This window comes from Chinchilla lanigera, unplaced genomic scaffold, assembly GCF_000276665.1.
Source record: "Chinchilla lanigera isolate Chin_1 unplaced genomic scaffold, ChiLan1.0 scaffold00025, whole genome shotgun sequence".
NCBI lineage: Eukaryota > Metazoa > Chordata > Mammalia > Rodentia > Chinchillidae > Chinchilla > Chinchilla lanigera.
In genome coordinates this window covers 19,220,327-19,234,196 of record NW_004955426.1, presented here as the reverse complement: position 1 = coordinate 19,234,196, position 13,870 = coordinate 19,220,327, and the positions used below count along the sequence as shown (strand labels likewise).

The window sequence follows — 13,870 nt, the reverse complement described above, 5'->3', positions numbered from 1 at the left end:
AAGGCAAAGCACAGACTCGAATCCACTGGCCCTGCAGCTCCTACAGTACTTGCTCTCTTGGTGCAGGGTGCGTGGGGCTCAGTAAGTCTGCTTGCCTGGCTCAGAGAGCCTGCTCACCCAGCCCCCAGCTGGAGAAGTCCCTGGGCCGCTCAGTCCAGATCTCCTCTCTGCTGCCACAGTGACTCAGTCTGTAATGTCCGCGGGGTCTTTGTTCTCGCGTCCCGCTCTCCGGGACTGGATGGGGCCTACCTGGCTCTGTGAGCGCGTTTCAGCTGGGAATGGTGGTGGTATGCATCCAGCCCAAACTCGGACCCAGGAGCCCTGCCACTCCCGGAGAACTTGCTCAGAATAGGGGAGTCTTGAAGTGGAGAAAAGAAGCAGCTGCCTGTGTTTCTGACCACGTGGATCCCTCCCACTGATGATCTTGTGTGTTTATGTGTTTAGTTCTTGCAGCAGTGTCTGCGTAGTGCCTGTTCCTCATCTGCTTGGTGAGCAAACAAAATGTCCGTAGTGTTAAGAACTGACAACAATCACAGTTACAACATTACTCTGTACTTAATCCCATAATAATGCACACTGTGGGATTTTTGTTGGAGCCACTAAGCCTCTGTGACAGACAGAGGATTATAAGTGAGTGGAACCCATCAAGACATCACCAAAGAGGCTGAAGGACCTGTGGTAGCAGTGTGCGTGTAAGGTCTATATAACTGGCCAGTGAGAAGGAGACACTTTTAGAAAGAAATGTAATGGTTTCTAGACTCAGAGTTGCTCCTGTACTATGCCACAAGATTCAATATATTTGTTGTTCATTAAAGAGAGAACAGAGAGCATGCTGTGGTTTTAGGTTGGCAAATAATATAAGAAGGGCAGTGCCTTAGGAAGAATAGTTCACTGGTAACACACAAAATTGCATGGCATAGGAGAATCCAGTGCTAGGAGCCATAAAGCTAATCCAAATTTAGTCATTAAGAGCCAGAATGAAATAAATTCATAAGAAGAGGATGAGAATTAGACAAGAAAGCAGTCCAGAGATAATTTGAGGTAGAAGGTAGTATGTAATGATAAGTAGGGACATGGATTTCTTAAAGCCAGAATGCACCATTCCTTGAAGACTCTTCAGTACCACACTTCCCAGGAAACACGTTGGAAGGGGTGGGAGCACCCAGAGAGGAGCTGGGCACTCCACTTGGGAGTTTTCATATCCAAAGGGCTAAAAATCCCTCAGGGTTTAGGGCTGCAGTTCTTTGTTCCAGAAGCATTTAAGGGGAGGTAGCCAGCATCAATGTCTGTTCCTTTTATCTTTCTTTTCCACTGGCTTATAGTAAAACAGTTGTGCTTGCTCACCCTGGTTACAAGATTCTGGTACCTTATGACCCTCTTTTGAAATAATTGAAGCTAAAACTTTCAGTTTAGCACAAGGCAATTCAACCTCTCAAAGCTCTTCCAGGCATATTTATTTTTATTTATTTCTTCTTCATGCTCTGATTTGTGAACCTGTTAAATACAGGTCTATATCTGAGCCAGATATCCACTTGCTACTGCTCTCAAGCAGGGACCAGAAGATGGATCTGGTTTTCCCAGGAGCCTCATCACTGATGTCATCAGATCTTAGCCTCCAGTGAGCATTGTCTTGCTTGCCACAAACAAATAGCAACAATGTTAAAAACAGACAAGCTGGCGTTATACATAAATTATTGACCAGGTTTGGGGTAGTAAAAACCCTTTAATGAGCACATTTTTCTTAGAAGTAACTAAGACTGGAGAACAAACATGTCAGTGGATCAAATCCTTTTCTGGGGACTGCAAAGAATACTTGGGTAAGATATGTATTAGCACCAGTGATTCATGGTACCTCTTAGTCTAGTGTCTGCAGGAGTGAGACCAATCTTACAGCGTGTCCTCAAAGACCTTGAGAATTCATTTAGCTCATGTTGCTCAGGACTTAGATAGTGATGGAGCTTTTTCTCCAAGAGTTCTCCATGATCTCAGGGTCTCTTTCTATTAACTCAAGGTTATGCTTTCTTTCTTCTCCCCAAACTGGCACCAGTGGCTATGTTTCCACAAGGGAGATGCAGGAAAATTGAATGACTGTGTTCATCATCCTTAATATTTTAGAACTATTCTCATTAATCCCTTTCCCTATAAGAGACAACACTGATACTCAGAGTCTTTATTTTAAATTTTGTGTGCCTCCTTTTTCAACCTGCAATAAGTAGTTACAATTTGGGGATTTTGTCTCTTAATGGAAAAGTAAAAAGCAAATGATTTTTATTATTTTTCTCCATCTGCTCCCCCTCCTTTAAAATGAAAGCAAGGAACAGAGACGTAAACATGACAGTCAGTGCTATTCTGTTTTGCTGCCTTTATTCTGCACCGCCCTAAGTCAGAAAATGGTTACAGGCAGTGATAGCCCAAAGGCATTTTTTGAAATTCCATTAGTTTCAATTACAAGTGACAAATATCTCCCATGGGGTTATACACTAGTGGTTTTAATCAGTTATTCCAGGCAAGTGTCAAGAGAGCACAAGGAAATTTAATTGAATACTGAAAAACTCACACTTTGGTTTCTCTGGATGGAAACTACAAATTTGAACACTAAGGGCAAGGTTGTGGCCTCTGTCCAATTTCTGAGCAAATTATTCCTGTTGGACAGGGCAGGTTTGACTCTTAGCACCAATATTACACTAGTGTTGGAGGGAGATGGAACATTTTGGGTGACATAGATGAAGATATTGCTTATCAGTTCAAAAAAAACAAACCTAGTATACATGTGGGAGAAATTAACAGGATAATCAGAGTCTTAAAACCATAGTTTGTAGGGAAAAGTTGAAGAAACAAAGACTAGTTAGCTGATAAAAGACAAAATCATTACATTTTAGAGCTGAGAGAGAAACCTCAAGCATCATCAGTCAACTCCTTTCTTTGTGCACATGAAATTGTAAGGACTTAAATCATGAAAGTCACAGAGCTAATTTGATGCGATGCAGAGACTAGAACCCAAGTCATCTGACCCACAAGCCCCTGTGCTCCTTTTGCATGGCCAGCTGACAGCCCCTGTCCTTCCCTCTCTCAAGAAGCGTAAATAACATAAGACCATAAAGTGGTCAGCATAGAGCCTGGCAAATACAGACAACCACTAAGTGTTAATTCCTCTTCTCAGCGGTGTGCTTTCTACCATGACAACCACTAAGCAAAAAGAAGACCGTGGCTGGAGTTGATAGTCATTTAAAAATAAATATCCATACATATGTTCTCAGAAGACTAGTGGAGGACACAGGAAAATAATCATAAATTCATATATTACTGAAACATAAAGGGAAAATGAAGTGGGGGAAAACCTTTCTAATGAATGCAGTCATCTAACAGTATAAAAGGCTATGCTGAGAACTGAATTTCTCATCACGGGCTGTATTCAAGTGAGCCAGGTGGCAATCAATGCGAGATCCCTCCAGAATTTCTTAATGAATGGGAGCCAGCATTGAATTACCTATACGAGTCTGCTTTTAACCTGCTGGCAATAGGAAGGAGGAAAATTGAGTATCCAGGGCAGTGTTTAGGAAGATTCATCTGATAGCAGTAGCAAATAAGGATGGCAGTGCTAACAGGAAGCTAACTGGAAACTGTAATGTTTTGAACCATGGACATAAAATCACAGAAAGATAAATGCTGGACCAACCAAAAATGATACAAAGTTTTAATCTGCATTTTTTCACCTCTCCTCACAAAACTGTTTACACAGAGTCATGAGGCTCCTGAGAATTCTGTTCCTGGCCAAGCTCTTTAAAATATCTCATAATTGGGGCTGGGGATTTAGCTCAGTGGCAAAGTGCCTGCCTGGCAAGCACAAGGTCGTGAGTTCGGTTCCCGGTACCAGAGAAAAACCAAAAAAAAATAAAATAAAATAAAAAAATAAAATATCTCATAATTGGTGCTTCTGCCAATGCCGGTGGCCACGTGGCAAGGGGACTAAATGCTGGAGGTGCTGAAAACAGGGTAAAAAGCAGCTCAGAAACAGACTGTATTCTGCTGAGATGCAGCATACCTTTCTCATTAGCATTTCTTCTCTCCTTAGGTTATGTGGACATTGGTCTCATTCCCAAAGGAGCAAGGGACATAAGGGTAACGGAAGTCAAAGGAGCTGGGAACTTCCTGGCCATCAGGAGTGAAGACCCCGAGAAATATTATCTCAATGGAGGATTTATTATCCAGTGGAATGGGAACTATAAGCTGGCTGGGACCGTCTTTCAGTACGACAGGAAAGGGGACCTGGAGAAATTGGTGGCCCCAGGCCCCACCAACGAGTCAGTGTGGCTCCAGGTAACATAGCCGGGAAGGGAACTGCTGACACGTGTTAGCAACTTTCAATTTCTTTTGTAAAGTATTTACTAAGGGACATTAAATAAGAGTTATTAAAATTTCTTTTAGCAAGGCCAGGAGTTTAGCTCAGTGGCACAGCTCCTGCCCTGCAAGTGCAAGGTCGTGAGCTCGATCCCTGGTATCAGAAAAAAAATATATATATATATTGTTTTAGCTAAGAACAAGGAAGGGAATGAAATATTTGTGTTGCTCATCTTTTATTGCCTAGAAATTGCTGAAACTCCCAGAATAAATTCTGTATATCCAAAGTGTACCATTAAAAAAAATCCTAAAATAAAAGAGCCTGAAGTTGAAAAAAATGCCAGAGGCTCTAAAACTACCCATTGAAAGTTTGTGTTGCTTCTGGGCTGATTTGTTTGAGGGTAGTTCTTCTTCGGGTACGTAAAGGATGCCGTCAGCCTATTGTCAGTGTGGCATGAATTTCCAAGTAGCTTCTCCACACTCGGGATTACCGACAAGCTGTCAAGCGGTTGTCCTCAACAAAAGTTTTGCCTTGGGGAAGCTCTTAGAGGGAGGAGGCGTTGAGGTGCAGTGTGTGCTCTTCAAAAACACACAAGTTTTGTCTTAAACACTGAGCACAAAACTACAAAACATGTGGAATGATTATACTACTCTAGGTAAGGCAGATTGGGGGTGACCATGGCTCAAGAGACTTAGACCCATCCATATTCAACCATTAGAAGGAGGTTCTATCAGAATCGGAGGCTGGAGCATTCACAAAAGCAGAGATTGGGATTGGCAGCTGTGGTCCATGAATGTCGAAAGATCTTGTATCTATCTGCCCTGCCCACAAGGGCAAGGATTTACCAGTAGGAACCCCAACCCCAGGAGCAATCACTCTATCACCTCTAAATTCAGGATGAATTAATTTTAAATGTGTGGTAAGTGCATTGCCTGAGAATGAAGTGAAGAATGACACACCTTAGCTAAACCTTATTACCAGGTTTACCCCAGAACAGCTATACAGTAAAGGAGCTAATCAGCCTTACCACTAGGAAAGAGAATCATAAGACATCACAATAAAATTAATAAATTCAATAATAAATTTATTGAGTTTGAATTTCATCTCATGTTCTAATCGTTTTGTACATATTTATTCATGTAGCCCTTGTGATGACCCCACCAGTAGGTAGTACTATTATCCTCACTGAGTACATGGAACAATTAGGGCACTTACCTATATTCACAAGGTGGAAAGGACATAAGGACTCAAGGTAACCTATCAGCTGGTTGTTGAAAAGGACACTCCTTGGCATTCCCTCAAAGTAATGCCCACATGATTAGACATTCCTGTTTATAGGACTGAAAATTCCTGGGGGAAACTAAGCCAAGAAATAACAGAATGGAGAATATATAGATATAGAAAGAGGTAAAGGCAGATACAGAGGCAGAGGTAGATATACAAACATTGACACAGATGTAGACCCTTTAATGGTATCTTTTCAGTGCATGCGACTACTTGTGGATGATGGATACTTGTGTAGCCTTTCACAGGACTGAGGTTTTTAGTCTTCAGACATGACAGAGTTTAATGTGACCCCTCTCTTATCTTTTAGCTCTTATTCCAGGTGACTAACCCTGGTGTCAAGTATGAGTACATAATCCAAAAAGATGGTCTTGACAATGACGTGGAGCAGCTGGTGTATTTCTGGCAATTTGGCCGCTGGACAGAGTGCAGCGTAACGTGTGGAACGGGTAAGAGACAGCTGCTTGCTCTAGAAATCCATCCCGGCTCCCTGAAGTGAGCTGGAGCAGAACAAGGGCAAGGGTTTGCAGTCTGTGGACGTGGTTCTTCAGAGTCCCGCAGGGATGGGGCCTGGACCGGGGAAGGGAGGCCGGCTTAAAGGGAGCGGACCTTGTTCTTGCATCTCTTCGGCTACCCTGAGTCTTGTGGCTTCCCTCTCACATGCTTGGACTCTGTGCAGCCCGGTCACTCACTTCCCTAGCCCAGGACCTAGCTGTGGAAAGAGGCCCAGTAACAAGAAGCTGAATCATGTCCCATTAGTGGTTTTTACATTATTAACTTCTTTCTTTCCCTAATTTAGCATGTAAAACCATACTTAGCTTTTATGAGTCCCAAGAATAAGATGTCTGTTTTGAAGCCTATTGAGTGTGGGAAATGCTAAACCTCCGGAAGCCGATGCAGGTCAGAAGAGGAGTCTGCGGCCACGGCCGTAGTTGTGTTGGGAGGAGAATGGCTCCTGTAGTGCCCACCACTGCCCCTGGCATCTCCAGTTCCACTACCCTGTCCTGGCCCACTGCGCAGAGAAGCAAAGGCAATTTTAGCAGAAAATAGTCAGTGAAAATACTTCCGCAGAGTAGCTTTTGTGAGGAAAATGAAGTCACTGTGGATGCAGTTAACAAGTACTTTTTCAGCTGATAACCTGCCCCCTCTTGTTCTCATCGTTCAATGAAGTGCAAGCTAAGGTTAAAATTTTGTCCCAGGACACCACAGAGTAAAACTTAGGCGATGCTGACTAGACAGAGACTTCTCCAAAACTAGAACAGCTTTCCCACTCTTCTTCAAGACAGGATGACTTTTTACTTAGTGCACAATATTTCAAAGCATTGGCAGTAAAGAAATGTGACTAATTTTTTCAGTGAACATAAACCATCTGAAGTTACCTAGAAAGCTGAACAACCTGCCAATGTGAATTAGATATTGGTTTTGTTACAACCTGACCCTGCAGCAGTACCTCTACCCACCTGGGTAAATGTCATTCTGATTGTTAAACCTTAAAGGGAATCATCATAAAGTTCACAAGCCTACATGACCGTCAGCCACACTGCCTGTTTGAGGTACAGTGAACTCTTGCTCTTGCAAAGAAAAAGATGGAATATCTATTTTAATACAAACAGAGAGGCTGAAGTACTAATATTCACACAAAGGTGTGCCTTTGGAAAATAAAGATGGAAAAGTGCCTGGATCACTGAATCACTCAGTGATAAAGTGTGTGGTGTGTGTGTGTGTGTGTGAGAGAGAGAGAGAGAGAGAGAGAGAGAGAGAGAGAGGGAGAGAAAGAGAGATTAGAAATTGAACACAGGGCCTCTGTGAACTGTATCTTTAGAATTTTTAAAAAATTTACAGACAGGCTGTTACTAAGTTGCTAAGATGCTCAGGCTGGGCTTGAACTTGCAGTCCTCGTGCCTCACACTCCCTGAATGCTGGAATTATAGAAATGCACCACCACACCTGGCTTGGATTTTTATTTTAAATTAAAACTTTCTATACTGTAAAGTAAATTAAACACATTACTGAAAAAAATGAAAAATAAAATCCTCACCCTAACACCTAACAGATACACTTAGGTACTTTGTACAACTGCTCTGTTTTACACTTTCGGAACAGGACTCAATATTGCACTAGACAGTGACCATTGCATTATAAAATAGGCTTTGTGATAGATGACTTTGCCCATCTGTAAGCTAAAATAAGTGTTATGAGCACATTTAGGTAGGTTAGGCTAAGCTACGATGTTTAGTAGGGTAAGTATATTAAGTGCACTTTTGACTTATGATATTTTCTATTTACCAATGGTTCTATCAGGACTTAACTCTCATCATACGCCAAGGAGCATCTTATACAATTGTGCACAAAAGGACCTATTTATGTACATATACATGTATGTTCTCACTTAGAATCACAGCAGTGATGTAGACATACTTCTTCATCTTTATTTTACAATCTTTATAGCTACCCTTTAATGGATGCCTTATATTTTGCTGTAAACAAAAGGCAAAAATTTCCTAACCAATTCCTCATTTTTGTTCTTCAGATGAACTGTGTAAAGTGTAATCTTCTCAGTTTTCATTTTTATGTAAAATTTTAAGGCACAAGGAACATAAATATTATGGCACTATTAAAAAACTTATTGCTAAATTGATTTCCATAATAAAAAGGTAAACAAACAGATAGGAGCAATCATTTTTATTTTTGTATTATTTCAGTTTGAAAGTTTTTAATGGGAACATTTCAAATACTGTATTTTTCACAGAAAAGTAGAGACTAGAATGACATTCCTCTGTACCAAGCACTCAGCTTTATCAGATCTTATCTTTGTGTCATGTTTGTTTCAACTTTTCTTTTTTTTTTTTTTTTTTTTTTTTTTTTTTTTTTTTTTTTTTTTTTTTTTTTTTTTTTTTTGGTTTTTCTCCGGTACCAGGAACCGAACTCACGACCTTGCGCTTGCCAGGCAGGCACTTTGCCGCTGAGCTAAATCCCCAGCCCCTCAACTTTTCTTTTTAAAAAAGTAAAACACAATTACTATTTGGGAGCACCCTCAACTTTATTTCCTTCCTACTTTCCCCAGAGTTAAATAAGGTTATGAAACTAGCATTTATTATTCTCATATATGTTTTTACCTATTTTTATTATACACAAAAAAATGCACATTATAATATTGTTTCTCAGAAATTTAAGTTTTCTACAAGTAGTGTCATATTTTGTATGTTATTCCTTACTTTGTTTACTAAACAGTATGCCTCTGAGATAAAAGTAACTATTCACTGTGAGGCTGCATACAAGTCTGTTATATGAATATATTAAAATTTATTAATACATTCTACTATTTTATAATAGTCATTTCTGTGGTGCTACAAAGAATGCCTTACAATTATTAGCCTTATTATCGCAATATTTGAGCTTCCTAAATATGTTTATGTAGAAGCAGAATTCACAGATCATATAGTCTTGTGCATAAGATGTGAGTGAACCAGTGAATTTACAGGAGTATTGTAGAATAGTTTAAAGTTTTCAGAGGAACAAAAACACTTTAAAGGGGAACACAGCAATACTTAACGTCTCTGGGACACCTCATGAGCTACAAATTCAAGGTAGCTCATAGTTTCAAGGGTAGATCACATGTACGCCCTTCAGTGACACCCTACCCATGACACTGGATTCGCAGTGTTGTTATGATTAAAAATAAATGAAATGCTGGCTGAAAATCAATGTGGAACAAGAAAAATGATGTCTGTCTCATCTCAAGATTTGAAAAGTTGTGTAGTATTCAGTAGATGGCCACATCTTATTAATGAGTTACCTTGAAATTAAAATGCTATTTCATCTTTCCACCTATGCATATGATTTTCCCAGCCTGATACTAAGTTATTAGGCCATAAATATTTATTAAGTTGAGACATATTTATTTATTTATTTATTTTTTTATTTTTTTATTTTTTTTGGTTTTTTCTCTGGTACCGGGAACCGAACTCACGACCTTGCGCTTGCCAGGCAGGCGCTTTGCCGCTGAGCTAAATCCCCAGCCCCCAAGACATATTTAATGAATGGAACTGTTAAGTAATTTATTTGACTTAGAGACACCATAAAAAATTACAGACATCCCATGGGTATGGTGAACTAACTGGGAAGCCTCTGCTCTAGTCATCAGCTTGTCTTTTAACTTTGTGTACTTTTCTCATATTTACATTAAGCAGAAACCAGGCTGAGAAGACATGTTGAATGTTAATGTAAGCAATTTTGACAACTTTTCTTTATTGCTTGTGCTTTTGATGTTAATCATAACTGACAACACTTTCCTATCTTAAAGGTATGATCCTATATTTTCTTCCAAAAGTTTCAGATTTTACTTAAGGAGTTTAAGCTCCCAAAATTTACTTTGTGAATAGTATAAAGTATTATCATGTCCTTTTGAACCACTAGTCATTCCAACAGTATTTATTGAATAACACACCCCCTCTTCATTGACATTTATGTGATTCACTTGTATGTATGGTACGCTTGTATGTATGTATGTTTGCATTTATGTAATTTGCTTATTTCCAGGATCTTATTCTGTTTCGTTCATCCAGTTCTCTAATTTCTTTTGCTTTATATACAGTAAGTGTTAGTATAAAACTCACCATCTAGTTTTGTTCTCCTTAAAATCTTGCCTGTTCTTGAAGTTTGCTTACTCATTAAATGTTAGGGTCACTTTGTCAAATTCCAAGAAAATCCCTACTAGGATATTAATTGGAATTGCATTTAAGTTGAGACATATTTAATGAATGGAACTGTTAAGTAATTTATTTGACTTAGAGACACCATAAAAAATTACAGAAACCCCAGGGGTATGGTGAACTAAGTGGGAATGGTGAACTAACTTCATCTATTTATAGGGTTTTTTAAAGTGAGGTTTGATATCTTTAAAACCATGAGTCTTTATCCATCTAACTTATTCAATCTTTACAATCATTTGTTGGTTTCTCTTTAGTGATATACATACATGCTGTTGATTTTTATGTTACAGTTTTGTCTCTACAGCCTTTCTGTACTTTAATAGTTGTCAATCTGTCTGAAGAATTCTTGAATCTTTATACTGTTTACTTATAAGGAAATTTTTCTATCTACCCAGATATGCTGTTGCTGTTGTTTTTCTGGATTTGTTGCATTAACTGAGGCCTTTAACTGTGCTGAGTGGGCTAGACTATAATAGATGGTAAGGGGCATTCATGCGGAATGCTTCAGATAGTCTTCAGTGGGACGTGAATCACCTTTTATTCCTTATTTATTACATCATTATTATAAATGAGCATTGAATTTGCCCAACATTTTTCACATCTACTGACATGACTTTATGGGTTTTTTTCTAATTGTGCTAGTCTGATTATTCCATGAGTAGGTTCTCTACTGTCAAACTCTACTGTCATTCATTAGATAAGATAATGTTTACTTAATATGAAATAAATTTTACACATATTATAGATATATAATTGAATTCTGTTGGCAAACATTTTATTTGGAATTTTTACAACTACATTCATGAGTAAAATATGCCTTTAATATTTTCTTCCAGTATTCTCCTTGTTTAGTTTGGATGTCAGAGTTACAATAAACTCATAAACGAGTTGAATTACTTCCCCTTTTTCTGCAACTTTATATAAAATAAGAAAAGTGATGGTTTGTATCCATTGCTGTCTTTGCTTCCCAAGAAATTTCCCCACTGGGTCTAGTCAGTTCCATTTGTTTTGGTGAAGGTGACTCCTCTTTTCCTGCAGCTGGTCGAGCTCTCATACATACTGAAGGGCGGGCTGCTTGCAGATCATGTGGTTGGAGTGAGCACAGTGTGGTCTATGGTGTAGACAGCTCATCCTTAATTTTCTCCATGCTTATTCTTGAGCTTCTGGATCAAGAAGAGCTCTCTTTTCCACTTTGAGTTTTTCTCTTTCATTCACATTATTGTTTCTGCCTATTGAGTAGCCACAAGTCTTCCCTTAAAAAGGCATTCTACTAATTATCCCCACAATTGTGTAGCCTATTGACTAGTTCTGTAGCTCTTCTCATTCTTAAATAATAGCTGGTCCTCTTAGCAGGCCCTGGTGTTTAGATCATGGACTCTGGGACCAGACCATACATATTCAACACACAGTTCAACCAGTTATTCTCTGTGTAACTTTGTGTCAATCGCTATTTCTCAGCTGCTTCACCTATAAATGAAAGATACTATCATATCATGTCTACTTCACATGGTGGGTTTGAAAATTAAGAGTTAATATATATGGGACCGTTAAAAATTTCCAGAAAATTCTCAGCAACTATTTAAATATTACTTTTTGATTTAAATATTACATTTTCTATTCTCTTTTTTGTACTTTATTATATGAAACCTCTCAATAAATCCTGTATATCTTAACCACTTTTTCATATCTTTCCAATATATTTTGTCTTTTGAAGTGAATTCTATGTTCTTCAGTATGCATTCTCGCTTACTCACCTTCAACTCTCTTGTGTAGTATTTTCTCTCACTACAGCAATATTTTTATTAACAATTATGTATTTCACCTTGTTTTTATTGATTCTTTTCCATGTCCATTAATTCTTATTTCTTTCTTATTTTCATAGTTTATTGTACTTTCTTAGTAAAAATAATGTCTTCATTTATTTATTTGAATATTTTTCAATATTTTATTTATATGTCATTGAAATATTAAAGAGGAATAATAGAAGTTCTAAGAAAATAACAATGGTTTTAATGAAAATTAAAGTGTCATGGGTGGAAAAAATGTACAAATTCAGAATATTCAGGAGATAGACTAAACTATCTAAAATAAATTGCCTATGGGTTGGGCATGGTGATTCATGTCTGCTACCCCAGTTACTTGGGAAGCTGAGGCAACAGGGTTTTGCAAGCTCCATGCAGAAATTCCTGGGTTCAATACTCAGTAACAAAAAAAGAGGAAAAGAAGAGTTCCTATGGAAGAAATTACCAGATGAAAACACCGAAAGGAAGCAAAATGCTTATTTTGAGGTTTTGGTCATCCTGCTCTATCAGATTTATGCCACTCAGAGTGGATGGCTGTCCTAATGTTTTGTTGCCTTTCTTGGTAGTAGATTTCTTCAGGTATTTTGGAATTAGAATTTGTAGGCTTGATTTCAGTATGATTTTCTTTTAGAGTTTTCTGTCTCTTGCCCCACTCCCTTCTTCCCTGTGTATGCTGCATCTTTTCTGACAAATTTGCAAGCTTACCTGACTCCCCTGCAGGACCTGTTTCAGGAGCAAAAAACAGCACAGTTGTTCAGAATCGCTGTCTCTGATGATGACACTGATGTGCTAGAAATGATCGTGGAGCCAGCAGGGAGCTTGGCTGAGGTCCTGATTGAGAAGCTACATCCTTGTTTTACCTTTTGAGGTCTAAAATTCATCAACAGTGAAGGCTCTCAGCTATTTCTGATGAAGATGGTTGTGTTAGACAGCTTCCTGTTACTCTGGGGAAACACCTAAGTGATTAATTTAAGGAGGAACATATTCTAGCTTCCAGTTTCAGTCACTGGACCACTGACTCAATCGCTTTTCAGCCTTTAACAAGGCAAAATTATAATGGCAGAAGGGTAGGTGGATGGCAGGCAGAGAGTAGAGAGAGAAAGCCAAGAAGGCTCTGGGGACGAAATATACCCATCAAGGCCTCACTCCCTGTGGCTTGATTCATCCAGTTATGTCCTACCTCCAAATAAGCTCATTGAGATACGATCGTGAGAATCTTCATGGTTTAATAACTTCCTAAAAGCTTCACAGATGTCAACCAAGCCTTTATTTTTTTTTTTGATTTTACACAGAAATTTAGAAATCAAAACCGTACATAACATGACATACATAACATACATAACATGACAATCATGATGACATTTTGTAACATAATACTGAAATTTTCGTTTTGACACAGCATAACCAGTCATCATTATCTAATCCATAGGAAGCTTTTACCTAATTTATTGTCCTTTAATGGGTATACATTACATGAGTTTTTTGTTAAAAGCAGAGGACTGAATCTGAAAGAAATGTCTTATCACTGTAAGCGTCCTTGTTTTACACTTTGGTAGACTTGTACACCTGGAATCATGAATACATTTAATACAGCATGAGATTAACAATAATGATTGTCATACACATGTGAAAACCTTTACTTCTTAATTTAGTTTGCCACCAAGAGCATCTTTTGTGAGAAAACCTTACTGTATTTTTCTAGAAAACTACCTTTTGACCATGACCAAATTATT

The 13,870-nt window shown here is 38.5% G+C and overlaps 1 protein-coding gene across 1 annotated transcript in view; it reads left to right on the top strand.

Annotated features, from left to right (window-relative positions):
- Positions 1-13,870, top strand: part of Adamts12 (ADAM metallopeptidase with thrombospondin type 1 motif, 12) — a 325,593-nt gene that overhangs the window by 237,684 nt on the left and 74,039 nt on the right. The window contains exons 15-16 of the mRNA XM_005386164.2: positions 4,073-4,317; positions 5,934-6,072. Coding sequence (XP_005386221.1) covers positions 4,073-4,317; positions 5,934-6,072 — 384 coding nt within the window. The remainder of the gene's footprint in view (positions 1-4,072; positions 4,318-5,933; positions 6,073-13,870) is intronic.